General features: G+C 35.7%; 2 protein-coding genes across 8 annotated transcripts; both read left to right on the top strand.

The window, feature by feature from the left end:
• Positions 1-1422: 1422 nt before the first annotated feature.
• Positions 1423-8471, top strand: upf3a (UPF3A regulator of nonsense mediated mRNA decay). Of its 7 annotated transcripts, XM_079619205.1 has the most exons (12): positions 1426-1616; positions 2416-2522; positions 2603-2709; positions 2888-2986; positions 3067-3177; positions 3594-3649; positions 3733-3891; positions 3983-4116; positions 5104-5392; positions 5696-5773; positions 6316-6348; positions 7331-8465. In XM_079619205.1, exons 1-12 carry the CDS (start codon positions 1476-1478, stop codon positions 7493-7495), a joined length of 1479 nt encoding a protein of 492 aa, XP_079475331.1. In that variant the 5' UTR covers positions 1426-1475; the 3' UTR covers positions 7496-8465. The 7 variants fall into 7 exon arrangements, with proteins under 7 accessions (XP_079475335.1, XP_079475331.1, XP_079475332.1 ...); XM_079619209.1 differs by lacking the exon at positions 6316-6348 and having other exon boundaries at positions 1423-1616; positions 7331-8471; XM_079619206.1 differs by lacking the exon at positions 6316-6348 and having other exon boundaries at positions 5107-5392; positions 7331-8471.
• Positions 8472-9734: 1263 nt separating this feature from the next.
• p2ry8 (P2Y receptor family member 8) lies at positions 9735-14736 on the top strand. Its single transcript, XM_079619210.1, has 3 exons — positions 9735-9833; positions 9991-10095; positions 12909-14736. The coding sequence occupies exon 3, from the start codon at positions 12924-12926 to the stop codon at positions 13944-13946; it is 1023 nt and encodes a 340-aa protein (XP_079475336.1). The 5' UTR covers positions 9735-9833; positions 9991-10095; positions 12909-12923; the 3' UTR covers positions 13947-14736.
• Positions 14737-16027: the final 1291 nt, after the last annotated feature.

Raw genomic sequence — 16027 nt, 5'->3', positions numbered from 1 at the left:
AATATATTATTATTTTTATTTACACGATTATTACTGAAATAACTGCTATTAACTACACATTTACTATATAAAATTCACTCAAAAGGCTCGTTCGCGGTTGTGGCTGAGTCGACTTCAGTGAGGCGCGGTGGTTTATGGGATGAGTAGTTCTTTCGCTCGGAAATGAAAATATGTACACAGTCTTGTACCTTTGCCTTTTTTTGGATTTTCTCTTCGTTTTTTTACTCGAAATGATATGTTGTATGCTTATGAGTTCAGCCATAGCTGGTTATCCTCAGACATGCTCTAAAACTCTTTAGATACGGATTTTTCCAAAAGTCAATGGGAGAAATGAATGGGAAATTTACTTCCGGCACCAGAGCTCTCTCGGGCTGTGGGCGGGACTGTGATGCTCTATATTAGACTCGTCGCAAGCAGATCTTAAAGAGACAGTAGCCCTAATAGTAAACATGCTGCCGCTTGTCCTTAAAGGGATAGTTACCCAAAAATAAAAATGATGTCATTATTTACTCACTCACTCTAATGTTGTTCCATACCTGTATTAATTTCTTTCTTGTGCTGAACACAAAAGAAGATATTTTGAGGAGTGTGGCTAACCGGGCGGTTGCTGGTCCCCATTGACTATACCATAGTAGGAAAAAACTATTATGGAAGTCACTGGGGTACATCAACTGTTTGGTTACCCACATTCCTCCAAATAACTTTTATTTTCAACAGAAGAGGGAGACTTATTTGGGTTTGAAACGGCTTGAGAGAGTAGGCTAAATGATGACAATTAAAAATGTCCCTGTTAATAAAACAACAAAATACAAAGAGCAAATCCCTCACTCTTGACTGAGAACTTTAATAGTAGCTTTAATAAGAATCAATGTACAATTTATACAGTGAAGTCTATGTTGTGTTTTATTTTCATATTTCATATAATTTAATGACTTTCTTCCATGCTGTTAAATACACATACTGTAGCTGAAAAAAATAAAAATAAAAAAAATAAAGGGGGGGGGGGGGGGGGGGGGGGGTCCTACAAGTCATTGTGCCCAGGGGCCTCTGAACTCTTAATCCGGCCCTGGTCATCATCATGGTCGTTGTTTTTATACCCCTCCAACCCGCTAAAATGAAGAGATTTGTTTTGTACTCAGAGTCAGAGTAATAGGCTACATTGAAAAACATTAATACTAACAATAATATATTAATAAGTAGGCCTATCTCATCTGTGTCTTTTAAAATTAAAAGATTAACCAAATGTATCCTATATATGCCCATATAAACATATTAAATTTAGCTTTAATTCATAAAAATAACGTAGTACTCCATAGTTCTGTTTTATCAATTTATTGTATAAACAAAATACAACAAACCAATTCTTCTAAAAATGACAAGAGAATAAACATCAACGTGCAAGCCTCGCGGTATTTGGTGGTGAATTCCCGCGAGAGGTGGCGGATTTCGGACAGCGAAGAGGGCGAAATGGAGATATGAGGTCTGAAAAGGAGCAGAGGACAGGAAGCAGGGAGAGAGGCAGCGTCGAGATCCAGTTCAGGGACTGTCAGAGGGAGCAGGACAACGTCGCGGTGAACCCGAAGCACAAGGAGGAGAAAAAGGAGATCTTCACCAAGGTAAATGGCGCAGTTGTTTGGTAGGTTGGGAGAGTGTGATGATGATGATGGAGGGAACGGGATTCAGCACCATAGACAGCGAAGACACAGGAGAGCCAGTCGAAACGAATATCCCATTGGCATCAATCACTTCAAACACAAACGCATTTGTACTCTTAAACAGTTACCCATTTGATTACCTATAAAAATCCAGGCGTTTAATGTAGCCTACACATAAATAATTTTGGGGAGAAAACAAAAACAAATCAGTGGTGCAATAGAGACAATTGAAAATATACATTTTTATATATAAAAATTATCTCTTTGATTATATATTATCTCCTATGTGTTTGTAAAGGGATAATTCTGTCATTTATTAATTATTTACTCGTTCTCAGGTATCGCAATTTCTTATGTGGAACATAGAGAATTTCAATGTAGGCCTACTGTTCGTTCTTTTAACATCCAATAGCAATTAATGGTCACTGGAATTTTTAATTCCTTAAAAAGGACAGAAAGCACCATAATAGTGATTATTGATTTATGCACAGTGATGTTGGACTGTTCAATGGGACCAGAGCCCTGGGGTCTCTGATTACCAGGAATCTCAAGCTGAGAAACAAAGTTACTACATACTGTATATAAAATTAGACGAAGAATTTGTTAAGAATTGTAAATATATGAGAGATGTCCCAGATATATGTCTCTCTTTTTTCTTTCTTTTGCAATGTTTTAAATACACATGTTCATTTTTGTCATTACAATTTTATTTCAAATATTTGTTAGTACAGTTTTCTTTATACATGCTTCTTTTATATAGGTTGTCATACGCCGACTGCCACCCAGTCTATCAAAAGACCAGCTCGAGGAGCATCTGAGTCCTCTTCCATCTTTTGACTATTTTGAGTTCTTCCCAGCTGATCAGAGGTATATTTCTGTATGAATATTCAGTGATCATGATCACGGTCACTCTTATATGCATGTTTTTATATATTTATTCTCCACAGCTTATATCCGCATCTCTTCTCAAGAGCGTACATCAACTTCAAAAACCCAGAGGATATCATTATTTTCAGAGATCGTTTTGATGGCTACGTATTCATTGACAATAAAGGTGATTAATTTTACTCTTTTTAAAAAATATATTTATCCTCCCTCAATCTAGTTCATCCCACTTATACTATAATAGATTTAATTTTTACAAAAAGCTCAACAGTGGTAATAAATGGATTATGTTTAGTTTAATATAATTCATAACAGGTCTATAATATGTTAATTGTATTTTTATTTAGGCCAAGAGTATCCAGCTGTTGTAGAATTTGCCCCATTTCAGAAGGTTTCCAAGAAAAAGTTAAAGAAGAAAGATGCTAAAGCAGGGACTATTGAAGAAGGTATTTAATTTATAAAAATGTATATACATTACATGAAAAGTGACTTTACTGATACATGGTACACTTCAATCTTTTTTCAGACCCAGAATACAGGCGATTTCTGGAAAACTACTCTTGTGATGAAGAGAAATCCATGGCCAACCCAGAAACACTACTGGGAGAGATTGAAGCTAAAACCCGAGAGCTTATAGGTATGGTTTTGGAAATCGTTCAGGGCTGTTATCATTTGTGTAGATAAATGTATGTCCAGGACAAGTTTTACAAAGCTTGTCTTAGTTCATTTTGATGAGAACACTTTTTTATGTCGAGAAATGTTATTCTAGTATAGAGCTGTTCGATCATGATATTGCGGTTTTCAAAATAGCGGTTTTCAAAAAAGTATCTGGTGAAAATCACCTGATCTAGAACAGAACATTTTCAAATGTGAATTTTTAAACTTTTGTGTGATTTAAAAAGATAATCTGCTGGATATTTTAAGGACAACCACATGAAAAAAAAAACGCTATTCAGACATTTCGGAGGGAATCCATGGCTACATAATGCTTCTCTCCTATGATTTATTACTATAAATTAAGCTATATGTTCCCTCTGTGTGACTTTTTTGTAGGCAAAAGGACGACACCTTTGTTGGAATACATAAAAAACAAGAAATTAGAGAAACAGGTAAGGGCTCGGTGAGCACCATCAGACGGCATGTTTTTCACTGCGGTTTTGTACTGTATATACATGATTCTTTACGGTTCTAGAGAATACGAGAGGAAAAAAGAGAGGAGAGGCGAAGGAGAGAGCTTGAAAAGAAGCGGCAAAGAGAGGAGGAGAAGAGGAAACGCAGAGAGGAAGAGAGACGAAAGCGTAAGGAGGCCGAAAAGCAGAAGAAACTCTCTGAAAAAGAGATTAAGATCAAGGTATGACTATCACATCCTGAAGCTGACTACTTCTAACTTGTGGTGATCAGTACTGCACTGTAAACCAGTTTTTACATCTTGAATCCTTTAGCTTTTGAAGAAGTGTGATCGAGACGATGACGTGGACTCAGACAGACTGAAAGATAAAGGAGACAGCGGAGAGATGGAAAAGAACAGATGGGAAAAGCCGGCAGGACACACTAAGTCAAAGGATTCGAAGGATAAGTAAGAGCTACCTAAAAGTTGCCTTTCACCCTGCTTACCTTCAAAAGATACAGTGAGGTTAAAAAATCTGCTGTAATTCAAACTTGGACCTAAACAAAAAGTTTAAAACGTCTATGTATTTTCAAAATGCATCTCAATGATCGTATTATTAAAATGTCAAATCTTCCGGTAAAACAACAGACTGCAATTGACCGTTCACAAAGACCTGCCCCCTTAAGTTATTGTTACTATGTCCGACAAGCTACGCCGCTCTCACGCAGTGAAAAATACATTGCGGAGCAGAGAGGACACTGACAACACGCTGACAGACAGGACAGACCTGCTAACTTTTGATATGAAACAAAGTCTCAACTTTCAAATTTGGTCATTTTGTTAAAGAAATTTAAACAATAAATACCGTTTTGTGGCTCTTTAATGTGTCTGACAGATCGCTGCTCGTGAACCGATCATCTCTTCCTTCTAGTTAATTTATAGCATCAAATAAACATGAATGAACTTAGAAGAATGTTGTTTTAACCGCGGAAAGGCGTCTGTACACTCAGTTTTTCAAGTTCAAATCCTCCCATGTTCATCTACTAACTCTCCTGACTGCTTTGTCGGACAAAATGGAGGATGGCGAAGTATGATTGGTCAGATCACCTGTCAATCAAGCTCAATTTTCCGCTACCTTTGTTTCATCGCGACTTTAAGGATTTTGAAAAATGTGAAACTAAATAAAAGTTATCTCCTCAAATAAAGAAGAAATATCTGCACTAATCAATACAAAATATTGTTAGATATTCTTTCTTCCATTAAGGCCTAAGATGCTCTTTAGATAATCTCAAATCATACTGGAGAACAAGATTTTTTACAATGTATACTTTGAAAAGTTACTGAAAAAGGTACAAAGTTACTGAAAGGAAAATTAGTTTTGGACCCCACTGTATATATATTTATTTATAAAGTCATATTGAGGTGGTTGATTTCACTAAGTGGGCTTTTTTGCAGTAGGAGTCAAATCGAGAGTGACAAGGAGCAGCGGGAAGGTCACGGCCGTCGGCAGAGGGACAAAGAGCATCGCGGCAGAGACGAGGAACGAAAGCGTCAGAGGCATCACTACGAGTTTGACAAGTTCATGCGACGCAAGGAGGAGACCAAATGGGGCAAAGGCTACTGCCAGGACCGGGCGAAAAAAGAACAACACCATGCTTATTCTTACTGCCCAGAGACCGGAGACAAACTGGGCAAAGAGGACCGAGAGGACATGGGCAGCAGGAAAGAACGGATTCGCAATAAGGTAAATAAAAACTAACAGAGTAGCAATATCTCAACCACAGGCCATTTGCAACTCTGGTTCTGGTATTATGTACAGTTATTGTCATCAGTCAGTTTGTCCGGTCTGTGTAGCAGATGAATCCACTAATGCATTCAATATTTACACACCTGTACTTGATTTATACATCATTATGTCTGTGGGAAATACAATACGAATCTGCCTCCCTCCAGGGGGTTTCAATGCAGCCTTCACTGATGTGTTGAGGTAGTTAGCTGTAATTTGGCTGTTGGCAATATTATTGACGGAAGACAACGTGTCTCTCAGTCTGTGTTAGTGCATCAGGAGAAAAGGACTTCCCAGTCTGAGGGGCCAGACCAGATAGGAGGGGCTCTGCCAGCAAAGGTACAGCTAGTTTTTGAGCCTTTCTACCCACGGGAGGGGATGCTTCACATGCTGTATACTGCGAGGCCTCGCACCTTACAGTGCCCGGCGTACTTGATGACAGCAGAATGTTGGTTATGCTGTAATGGCACAGATGAGGAGCGGTTCCCTATAGAAGGAGCTTATATAACTGAAAACTACGGCTCTGTTCCAAAACCGAGCGAGTTGCCATATGTAGGCAGCATTTTAAGGCGTTGTATGCACGCCCTCAATGTAGAAGTGGACAAAAAAAAGTTGTAAAATGCTCAAATTTAATATGAGCATCACATTCATCTTTCATTTATTTATCTCTTTTCGCAAAAAGGCTATCCCATAATGCATTGCGTTACAAATCCAGTCAAGATGGCAGACGATGAATGTCGATTATATATTATTATTATTATAGTTGAAAACATATATATCAGATTCAACATTGGAAATAAACAAACATTTTAAGGATTTTGAAAGGTGAATTATTTAAAATCTTAAAAAGTATTTATTTAAAATATTTCTGCTTTGTTTTGTGGGGGGAAAATCCATTCAAGAAGGCGGCCAAGGTAAGAGAAATTTTAACTATGAATATAGTTCTGTAAAAATCTGTTAAAAAAAAAAGAAAAAAAGAAGATTCAACATCACATTTAAACCAGGAAATAAACTAAAAGTTTAAGGATTTTTAACCATTATGTCATAAAGTGAATACAAAATATTTAAGATTCTATTTTTGGGTAAATAAGGTGAGAGAAATTTCAATTATAAATAGTTAAAAGTGTCTATAACATTGTTAAATCTGGTTAAAAAGTTACTGTTCTACTCAATATTTGTGTGTTTTTATGCTTATTAGAGTATGACACTGTTAGCTAGCAACATGTTATCGCCAAACTGAAATTGAAATGAATTGAAAGTCGAGTCTCCTTTGGCTTTTGCATTGAGTTGCTAATATGTAAAGTGTTACAATTTTGTAAAGTATGAGGATCAATGACAGTTGTCTTAAAAGGCAGCTCCATATATAGACAGTAAATTGCATTTCTCTTGGTTTTGGAACAGATCCTAAATGTCTATAGAAGAATACTTAAGATCTCGCACATTGTAAGCACATTGAAATGCTTACATGCTGGATTCTGTTTATAAGTAGTCATTTAGCAGATGCTTTTATCCAAAGTGACTTACCGTACACTTATTTCCAGAAGTGATGATAGCAACGGTAGTCTGGTTATTAGCCCTGAGCTTTAGCCATTATGTGTCACCCCCGTCACCACCACCGTAAACAGAAACTGTATAACACAAACAAGGGCATAACAGATACAATTCAGTATAACGTTTTTGTTATGGACTAAATGGATTTTGAGGGGCTGTCAATAGCTGGTTGTCTGTCTTGCTGAAATGTGATTAAGACGGGGAAGGAAATTGATTATACTGTATGCATGAACAGCACTTTCTTAAATAACCTGCCATGAAAAAAAGCCGTGTTGTCTGCGTTTGTGGTATGAAATGTGAGTGTATTGCTTTTGTCTCTTTTGTCTTACTCATTTCACGGCACAGGACCGACCAGCGATGCAGCTGTACCAACCTGGGGCTAGAAACCGCAAGCGCATGGGCTCCGGGAACAAGGCCTTTGACTTCTCAACAATCTCTCCCGATCACGGAGGAGAACATTGCTACAAGACAGTCATTGGCACAGGCTCAGAAAAGAGTGCTGACGAGTGAAAAAAAAAAAAAAAAGACCACGACAGGAAGAAGTTATGCCAGTATATGAAGAACACTCTCAACTTCAACCTTGTTTTTTTGTCTTCTGAGTCATCTGTGAGTATAGTGCATCGAAATCACCAGTTAATATTTTATACACAAAGTCAAACAGTGTCATAAATGATCGGCTTCTGTACGCTTATCAAGGATTCACACCACTTCATTGAGACAAATACCTCATTATTTACAGAGATCAGATTTGTATGCCTTTTGTAGTGCAGGAAATTGATTCCATTAAACAAGAGAATATATATATATATAGAGAGAAAGATTTTACTGTAAAGAAAATCCATGCGTGTTGTGAAATCTGTATTTTAAATAAATGTAATGTGGGATGGGGAACAGAGACATATTTTTTCTTTAAGAATATAAAAAAAATGCTACATTGTATGTAACTCTTAATTTCACATTTTCACACTGTAATGCCTTTGAATGATGCCTCTATTGTCCCTGATGTATAGACATTGTGGCTTTTCTGCATTAGCAAATTCATCTCACAACAGGATATAGCAAATTTCATAGCATCGTTTCACCTGCGGGCCAAGAAGAACAAAATTATTTGTTAAAACTGTCTTCTGTTAGGTCAAATAAGATGTTGTTTTGTGATATTTCTAACCAGTGTGCATGTTTTTGAGAAACTGCAGTCATTCAGCGGTGGGAGGCTACATGGGGTCACTTGCCTTACCTTTGATTTGCACTTAAAGATCCCGTCCGTTATTAAATGCGAAAATACAGGTTTTTAGAATGACTGTTTAGTTATTAGTATGGAAGTAAAATAATGACAAATGTATTTGAAACAAAAAAAAAAAGCTTGTTGAATTATTTTACTTCCATAAGTTAGTCCAACAAAAAAGTGAAGTCTGTAGAATACTTTAAAAATGTGATATTGTATTTGATGGATTGATCATTTGTGTACAATAAAGATATATGATTATATAAGAATTTTATTCGTTTTTTATTTATATTTTTTATTTATGACTTTAAAAAAATATTAAAAGAGATGTATTGATTTTTTTGTTCATAAATTATATTTTGACTTTTACACTTTAAATAAGTTTGATTAACAATGTATAGCTAGTATTTTTTTTTAAAGAAATTTTAAAATAGTTAAATTAACAAAAATAATTTAAATAAAATACAATTCTGTATCAATATTTTGATGACATTTAAAATCATATTTCTTAAGATAATAGGCATATTTCTTAAGATAATAGACCAAATTGTTCCATAATTAAAGTGTCTCTTTTGCACTTAAATTGCAGCTGAACTAATATTAAAGGACAAACTTTTCTCAAGGTGGGATTTCTTTGAAAGATTTATTACTTTCGCTTGCAAAGCAGCTCGGCAGCTTAAGTTTGCTCTGTCTGAGTCAATTCTGAACCAGAATCAGTTTGCACTGAGAAGACAGAAATTAATAGAATTTGCATGCTTCTCATACAACTTCTTTAGTTCCCACACTTTCAGACTGAGAAAGCAAGTCATAATGACTTTCCTGTGTCTTTTGCGACATGACTATTTACCTCTAATTTTACTTTTAGCCTGTTTTGTTCATTCCTATTGCCCCTGCTTTTCTCACACTCTGTGAAATGTGAAAGAGTGTCGAAGGAAGATGTGATAAATCATCCTGTACAAGCAAAATATCACCAATGATCTGTATCTGTAATCAGTCTTTATAAAGCAAATAGTAGTTCCCCGTTCTCCAAGGTAACACGTTTATTTTAAGTTGGTTTGTTTTCTAGTTAAGTGCATGAATAACCAACATTAAAGTAGAGCTCACAAAGCAAACAGGAAACAAGATCACAGGTATGACAGAGATAAAAAACCCTGAATGAGTTTCTTCACTGTAGTTTCCTTTTTTGCTTTTCTTTTGTACATATAACAGAGAAGCGTATATATATATATACGTGTATATATATCCACACCAGATTTTACAGGCCTGGCCAATGAAACACTGAGGTTTCTATTATTGCATCTACAAGTTCACTAATACTAATTTGGCATATCTCAAAAGTAAAATGTTCATTTCACTGTTTGTTTGGGGTGGGAGCCCTCAAGACTACATTAGCTTGGCGTAAGGAAAGGTGTGTGCCTTTATTTTTACTGGTTTATGTGGCGTATTGCCTTTCACCACATCCTCCCACATCAATTTCAGCTTTGAGTTAGCAGTCATTTAAAACTCCAAATCAATAAAACATTCAAAGACACACATCACTATTGAGAAAGAGATACTGTGTAAAACCAGCATGACATTTGAGGAACTTCCTCTGGATGCTATAAATTCAGTTTTGTTTGCAAACTGGTAAATTAATAGATGTTATAACTTTGATAATGAAATATGTATGCAATATTCTTTTAAATTTGATAAATGATCAATTAATGGTATTTTGAAATGAAATATGTTGTTCAATTTCACATATGTGTAACTCTAAGCTTACTATTTTGATCTAAATGAGTAGTCAGGCGGCGTACTTCCTCTCATCAAGAAGTTTCCTGAGTCTAACAGTCATGCCCGGAGATTAACTGCCATCAACACACGAGAGAAGTCGCACACGCTTCTTAAGGTATGTACACAAGCCTGAAATTGCTTTTTAAAACAATGTATTTTTTTAAACATGTGCCAGTGTACTTCACACTTTGAGTCGCTCTGATAATCCCTGGTCCTTTAAAGATCATTGTCTATTTTGATTTTGGTAAAATCGTACATTTTGAGGATGTGCTCTGCTGTTACTTAGAACTGATTCATTGTTACCTGAATGTGTTGCTGCTCATTGAGTTAGAACTGTGTGATCGTTCGCTAGACGGATGATTGCGTAAAATCTCAGTCCGTAAATCCTCCGGATTTGACAAGTATTTTGAAAGTATTGTGTTGCAAATGTTACTACAAATAACAGCAAATGTAACATTAAAAATGTATTAACTGATAATAACATGTATAAACTCATTGATCTCATACTAGTATCAAGATCATTTCACATCACAGAGAGCCTTTTATAGTTGTGTCAAGCAGATGAGTCATGGTGGTGTAACACTTTACGGGTTATGAGAAAGTACCCTGAAAACAAAATATATTTTACTCTGATCCAGTAATGTGGGTTTTTTTTTTTAACAGTGTAAAATGGAATCATTATAATAATTTGGTTGAGTTCTGTTCTCCATATCAAAATGTTTTGACATTTTTGTGTTACTTTTAACATACTGCTCTTTTATGAATTTGTGTTTGTTAACTGTTTAAATTTCGCTGACGAGCTTATAAACATTACATTGAGAGAACTTACCTAATTTAATATGATAACAGGCACCATTATTGGGAAACATGTGTTTAATGAACTTTAGTGATATCATTTTTCTGGGCAATAACTGTGGCTACTGTGGAAATGTTCATGCTTTTTTTGTAGACCAGACGTTTGTGTCTGTAAGGAAATTTGCCTTCAAAAATAAACCTACCATGAGAACTGTTATTCACTAAAGTAAAAACTGTGAAAACCAGACATGGTTTCACCTACTTTGAAGGATCTGCATGTAGGTCGTTATCTTCACAGGTTTCACTGAAAAAAACAAAAAAACAAAACATGAAAGTATGATCATAGGTTATACATTTTCCCATAATAACCATAAATGTTGCTACGTTTTTGTAATTCTGTTAATTAGTTAAATTCCAAATCAAAAATGACATGCAGTACATTCAGGTACAGTTTACATCAGTTTGCACATTCCCAGTGAATCAAGTTTGAGCATTTTTCATGTATTCTACCCGTTTTGCTGCAGAAGCCCTTGTGCAAACCTATTACTTAAAACTTGGTTATTGCTTAATGACAGAAACACCCATATAAAATACTTTGTGAATGATGGCATTCAAGTGCAGTGTGATATTTAGCATGAAAATCAAAAGGCGATTGAAAAAAATCTCAACAACGGCAAAATAATTATGAACAATGGTTCAGTCAAAAGGGTAATTCACAGAAAAATAACAATTCTGTCATCATTTACAAAAGAACATCAGTGCTTTTTTCGTCCATAAATTGAATGTTAATAGAGTCCGATGTTGTTCGGACACCCAACAGCCTTTATAATATCTTTCTTTGTGTTATGCGAAAGAAAGACATGCATGTTTTAAACCACGCACGAATGAATAAATTGTGACTGAGTTTCTTTCTTTTTTTGGTTCAACCATCCCTTTATTAAGTCGGCTTATTTAGGTCGCACAAAATTAAAAAATGATAGAGCAGAAAATAAATGACTCAGAGCATAGGGGTTGATTTTTTTAAACGGGCCTGAAAACACATTTTAGTCACTATTTAATGATACCCTTTAAGTCTGCAGAAAGGTGGCGTACCCATTAGTTGGCATCTTGACCTAAAAAAAAGGCTTATTAAATCTACGAATATCCTTTCAAGAAACAAGGACACGGTTTCAGAAACATTATTTTACGTCAAGCATTTGAAACTACAGCCCACCTCTACTATTTCAATCTGTGCAAGACAGCCGCACTAAAGCTGTAATGACTACACCAAATCTGATGCAGGCACACGTTGCGGCAATAAAATAATTTTTCACTTCCTTTGAAATAACACGAAAAAAGTCCCTTGCTCGAGACTGTCCGTGTGAATCATTTCAGTTAACATTTGTGAAACAGCTCTGAGACTTATATAGGCAGTGATTTGTTGGTCATATGTGCTTTGTGCGTACCTGCTGAAGTAGCATGTTTGGAAAGCCTATAACATGGCCTCACACTTCCTGTTCACTGAATTGAACTCAAATGTATGTGAAAGTGTTATGAAGCATCAGAGGTAGGCCTATATCTCAAACGTGTGTGTGACTGCAGGTCTAAAAACTGAGAAGTGTTTTCAGAAACACATTACAATGTCTTAGGCAAGTTATACTAAAATAAAATATTTATTTTAATTACATTTATAAATGAAATGATAAATTAAGCATGTAAATTATAATAAACATTATATTTATTTTTAATGTTATATTTTTATTCAATGTTAGCACTATTATTATTATTCATTTAATTTGTATTCTAATGCATAAATTATAATATAATTTACATACAAAATATAATACTTCATGTAAAAACTAGATGCAAATTATTATGCATGATAATGTATAAAAATAATCTTAAATCAAGCGCTCATAGTACAACTACAACAAATAAAAATAGCATTTATTTAAAAAAAGATTTTAGTTTTTAGTGTTTGATTGATATTTAATTAATTTAGACAAAATTTTACGTCATTTTAATATTGTACGTTTATCGGCTCATTCGTGCCAGTGAGCCAGAATACCAACAGTTGTTTAACACACAATTTGTGGTTTAAGTGATAAAGTGTGTGGTAAGTGTAATCTCTGTCTCTTAAACCTTTTCCAACAGGTGAAGGAAACAATCATGAATGGGTCGCAACGGGACACCGTCAGAATGGACAATGACACCTTGGCCATGTTCGACAACAAATTAGCCAGTGATATTGTGTCAGCCGTCTATGTCATTGTGACTCTGGCCAACCTCGGCGGTAACGGCGTGTCTCTGTTTCTGCTGCTGATGCGCACCTCTCCGAAAACCCCCTCCATCATCTTCATGATCAACCTCACCCTCACTGACCTGATACTGGGCACTGTTCTCCCCTTTCAGATTGCGTACCAAATGCAAGGCTACAACTGGACTCTGGGCACGAGCATGTGCAATGTACTGACTGTGGTATTCTACGCCAACATGTACTGCTCCATTTTATCCATGACTGCTATTAGTGCCGACCGCTACCTGGGGATTGTGAAACCGATGTTCTTCAGAGAGAGGAGGGAGAAGAAAGCCTTTGCAATTATTGCCTGTATATTGATGTGGCTGCTGGTCCTTGCCATTCTGAGCCCTCTGGAAACAGCAACCCTGACATATTATGTACATGAGCGCAATATTACCACATGTTTTGACATATTGAAGAAGGACATGCTCCCTAGCGTCGCTCACTGGGCGGGATTCCTGTTCGGCATGTTCATCATCCTCTTCCTCTGTCCGTTTATCATAACGGTGTATTGCTACGTTAACATCATCCGTGTCCTGGTCAGAAAGACCAATAGTCAACAGAAAGGCCGTGCTGTGCGCCTGGCGTGCATTGTCCTGTTTGTGTTTATCTTTTGTTTTGCTCCCAATAACATATTGCTCTTGGCCCACTCAATCACAAGGCTGTACTTTGACAAATCTCTCTATATCTACTACAAGCTCTCGCTGTCTCTTAGCTGCATTAATAGTTGCGTAGATCCGTTTATTTATTATTTCGCATCTAAAGAGTTTCGTCGGAAGCTAAGGCAAATTCTGCGGTTGCAGACTCTCAGCACTGGTGAGACTCAAATGATTGAGAGTCACAGAGAAAGCTTTTTCTCTGGACGTTCAACAAACAATGCAAATGAAGACTGACAATTTTTTACATTTCTTTTTTTTTTTTACTATTACTTTTGGTCTCTGCTACTTTTTATGTTGGAGGAGAGAAGATTATCGGGGAAATGTCATACGAATCATCAGAAAATGTCATGATTCAAACTCGCACTGTTGCTTATGTGTCAGAGCACACGTAAGCGCAAACCACTATAGGCCACGGCTCTGACACAGTGTTTTTTAGCGTATGTAAGAATCTATTTCATTCAAATTCATTCCACTTCCCATATTTTGTTTTCTTTTTGTTGTTTTGTAGTGTTTCCCTTTTGTTCTGTGTTGATTTCCTGACTGAGCAGCTGAGGAAAAGCATGCTGCTCACATGCATAGGGCGCGTGATATTGTTTATCTTCGTTGTTTGCTTTCTTTTTTGGTATCAGACATCCAAGATCCTCTTACCAAAACAGTTCCCATATTCTTCATACAATGCTGTGTGGTTAGACTTATGTATCAACTTCAGTAATTTCAGATCTGACTGAAAAAGTACAAAGACTTATTTTGGCAGCTATTTTTGACATATCGTTGATTTATGAATTTTTTTAGACTGTGAAATATGTGTTTTTTGTTTTTTTTTCATGATTGTTTTTTTAATATTTATTTTACTTAAGCTTTTACTTAAACATAATGTGCATGCATTATTAAAATTGTATTGCTTGGTTACCTGTTTTGTATTTGTTTGTATTGCTGGGCATAATTAAACAGTTTTTCTATATTGTAACAAAAGTATACAATGTCATATGGGCATTAAAGTTAAGTTTAATAAAAATATTTGAGTAAATAATTTGCATATTGTCATTCTAAGATTAAAGATTACATATGGGCTATTCAACAAAATCAGTGTTACAATCACCTCTATTTTCAGTTGTTCGGCTACATGCTCTGAGAGCAAAAAACAATGTCACAGAAAGGTCAAGATTTGTTTTCAGTTCCTTTGAAACTGAGAACTATTGCATGTCGAGCGATGTACTGTGCAAAGTACATGTATGGAACAACTTTTAAAAAGTAAAACCAATTAGTACAAGGCTTCTGGGAAATCCGCATTGAAATGTCATTGATATGTAGCCTCAGTGTGATTGTGATTTATACCTTTGTACAATAACTCAATGCTATGGCAATTGCCAGTGCAATGCACAAAAAGGAAATAAAGCAGGTTGCAAATACCACTTCAAAGTGTGCTTAGACAGGTTAGACTATGGTTCAAGAGAGAGCGAGAAAGAAAGCGTATTCCTCTATAAACTGTTACCTACAGAGAAGTATAGGGCAGAGTGGAGTAAGTGTTTGCTTAATTTGTCTTTTAGAAAATGAGACAGAAGATAAAAGCAAAAGTGTGTGTGTGTGTGTATGTGCTCTTGTTTTTGTGATTTATGAGGACAAATCTGTATAATGACATGCGTATTACACTGGTATTACAACTTAAACGTGATTTATGTGGACATTTCATAAGTCCTCATAATTCAAATAGCTTAAAAAACATAAAAAACTATGTTTTATTAAAAATGTAAAAATGCAGAATGTTTCCTGTGATGGGTAGGTTTAGGGATAGGGGAAGTGTAAGGGGATAGAATACAGTTTGTACAGTATAAAAACCATTACGCCTATGGAATGTCCTCACAAGGATAGGAAAACAAACAAACGAAAATGAGACAGAAGATAAAAGCAAAATGTGTGTGTGTGTGTGTGTGTGTGTGTGTGTGTGTGTGTGTGTGTGTGTGTGTGTGTGTGTGTGTGTGTGTCTGCATCTATATCGTAGATGCAAATAAATATTACTTTTGAAATATGAAAAGGGTTGGTAGAATGTTAGGGGTAAGCTGTCATATCAATGAGCAAGTCATTGATTGGGGAATTCATTGATGAATAACTGTCATTTGAATTCTAAGTAAAATACATAAATGTGTTGTTATTATTATTTACAAAAAACAGAACAATAATGCATTGTCACATATTGCCTACATGTCTTAATCTGTTGCACATTATTATGTTTTTATTTTAAAGATTTCCATTAACTATGACAAGGTTCATTATTCAGTAGGCCTACTTTAATGCAGTGACATATTTTTTTTTTTTAG

Source organism: Phoxinus phoxinus, assembly GCF_949152265.1.
Source record: "Phoxinus phoxinus genome assembly, chromosome: 7".
Classification (NCBI taxonomy): domain Eukaryota; kingdom Metazoa; phylum Chordata; class Actinopteri; order Cypriniformes; family Leuciscidae; genus Phoxinus; species Phoxinus phoxinus.
Note: the sequence above shows the minus strand (reverse complement) of the source record. Positions and strands in the feature narration are given on the sequence as shown.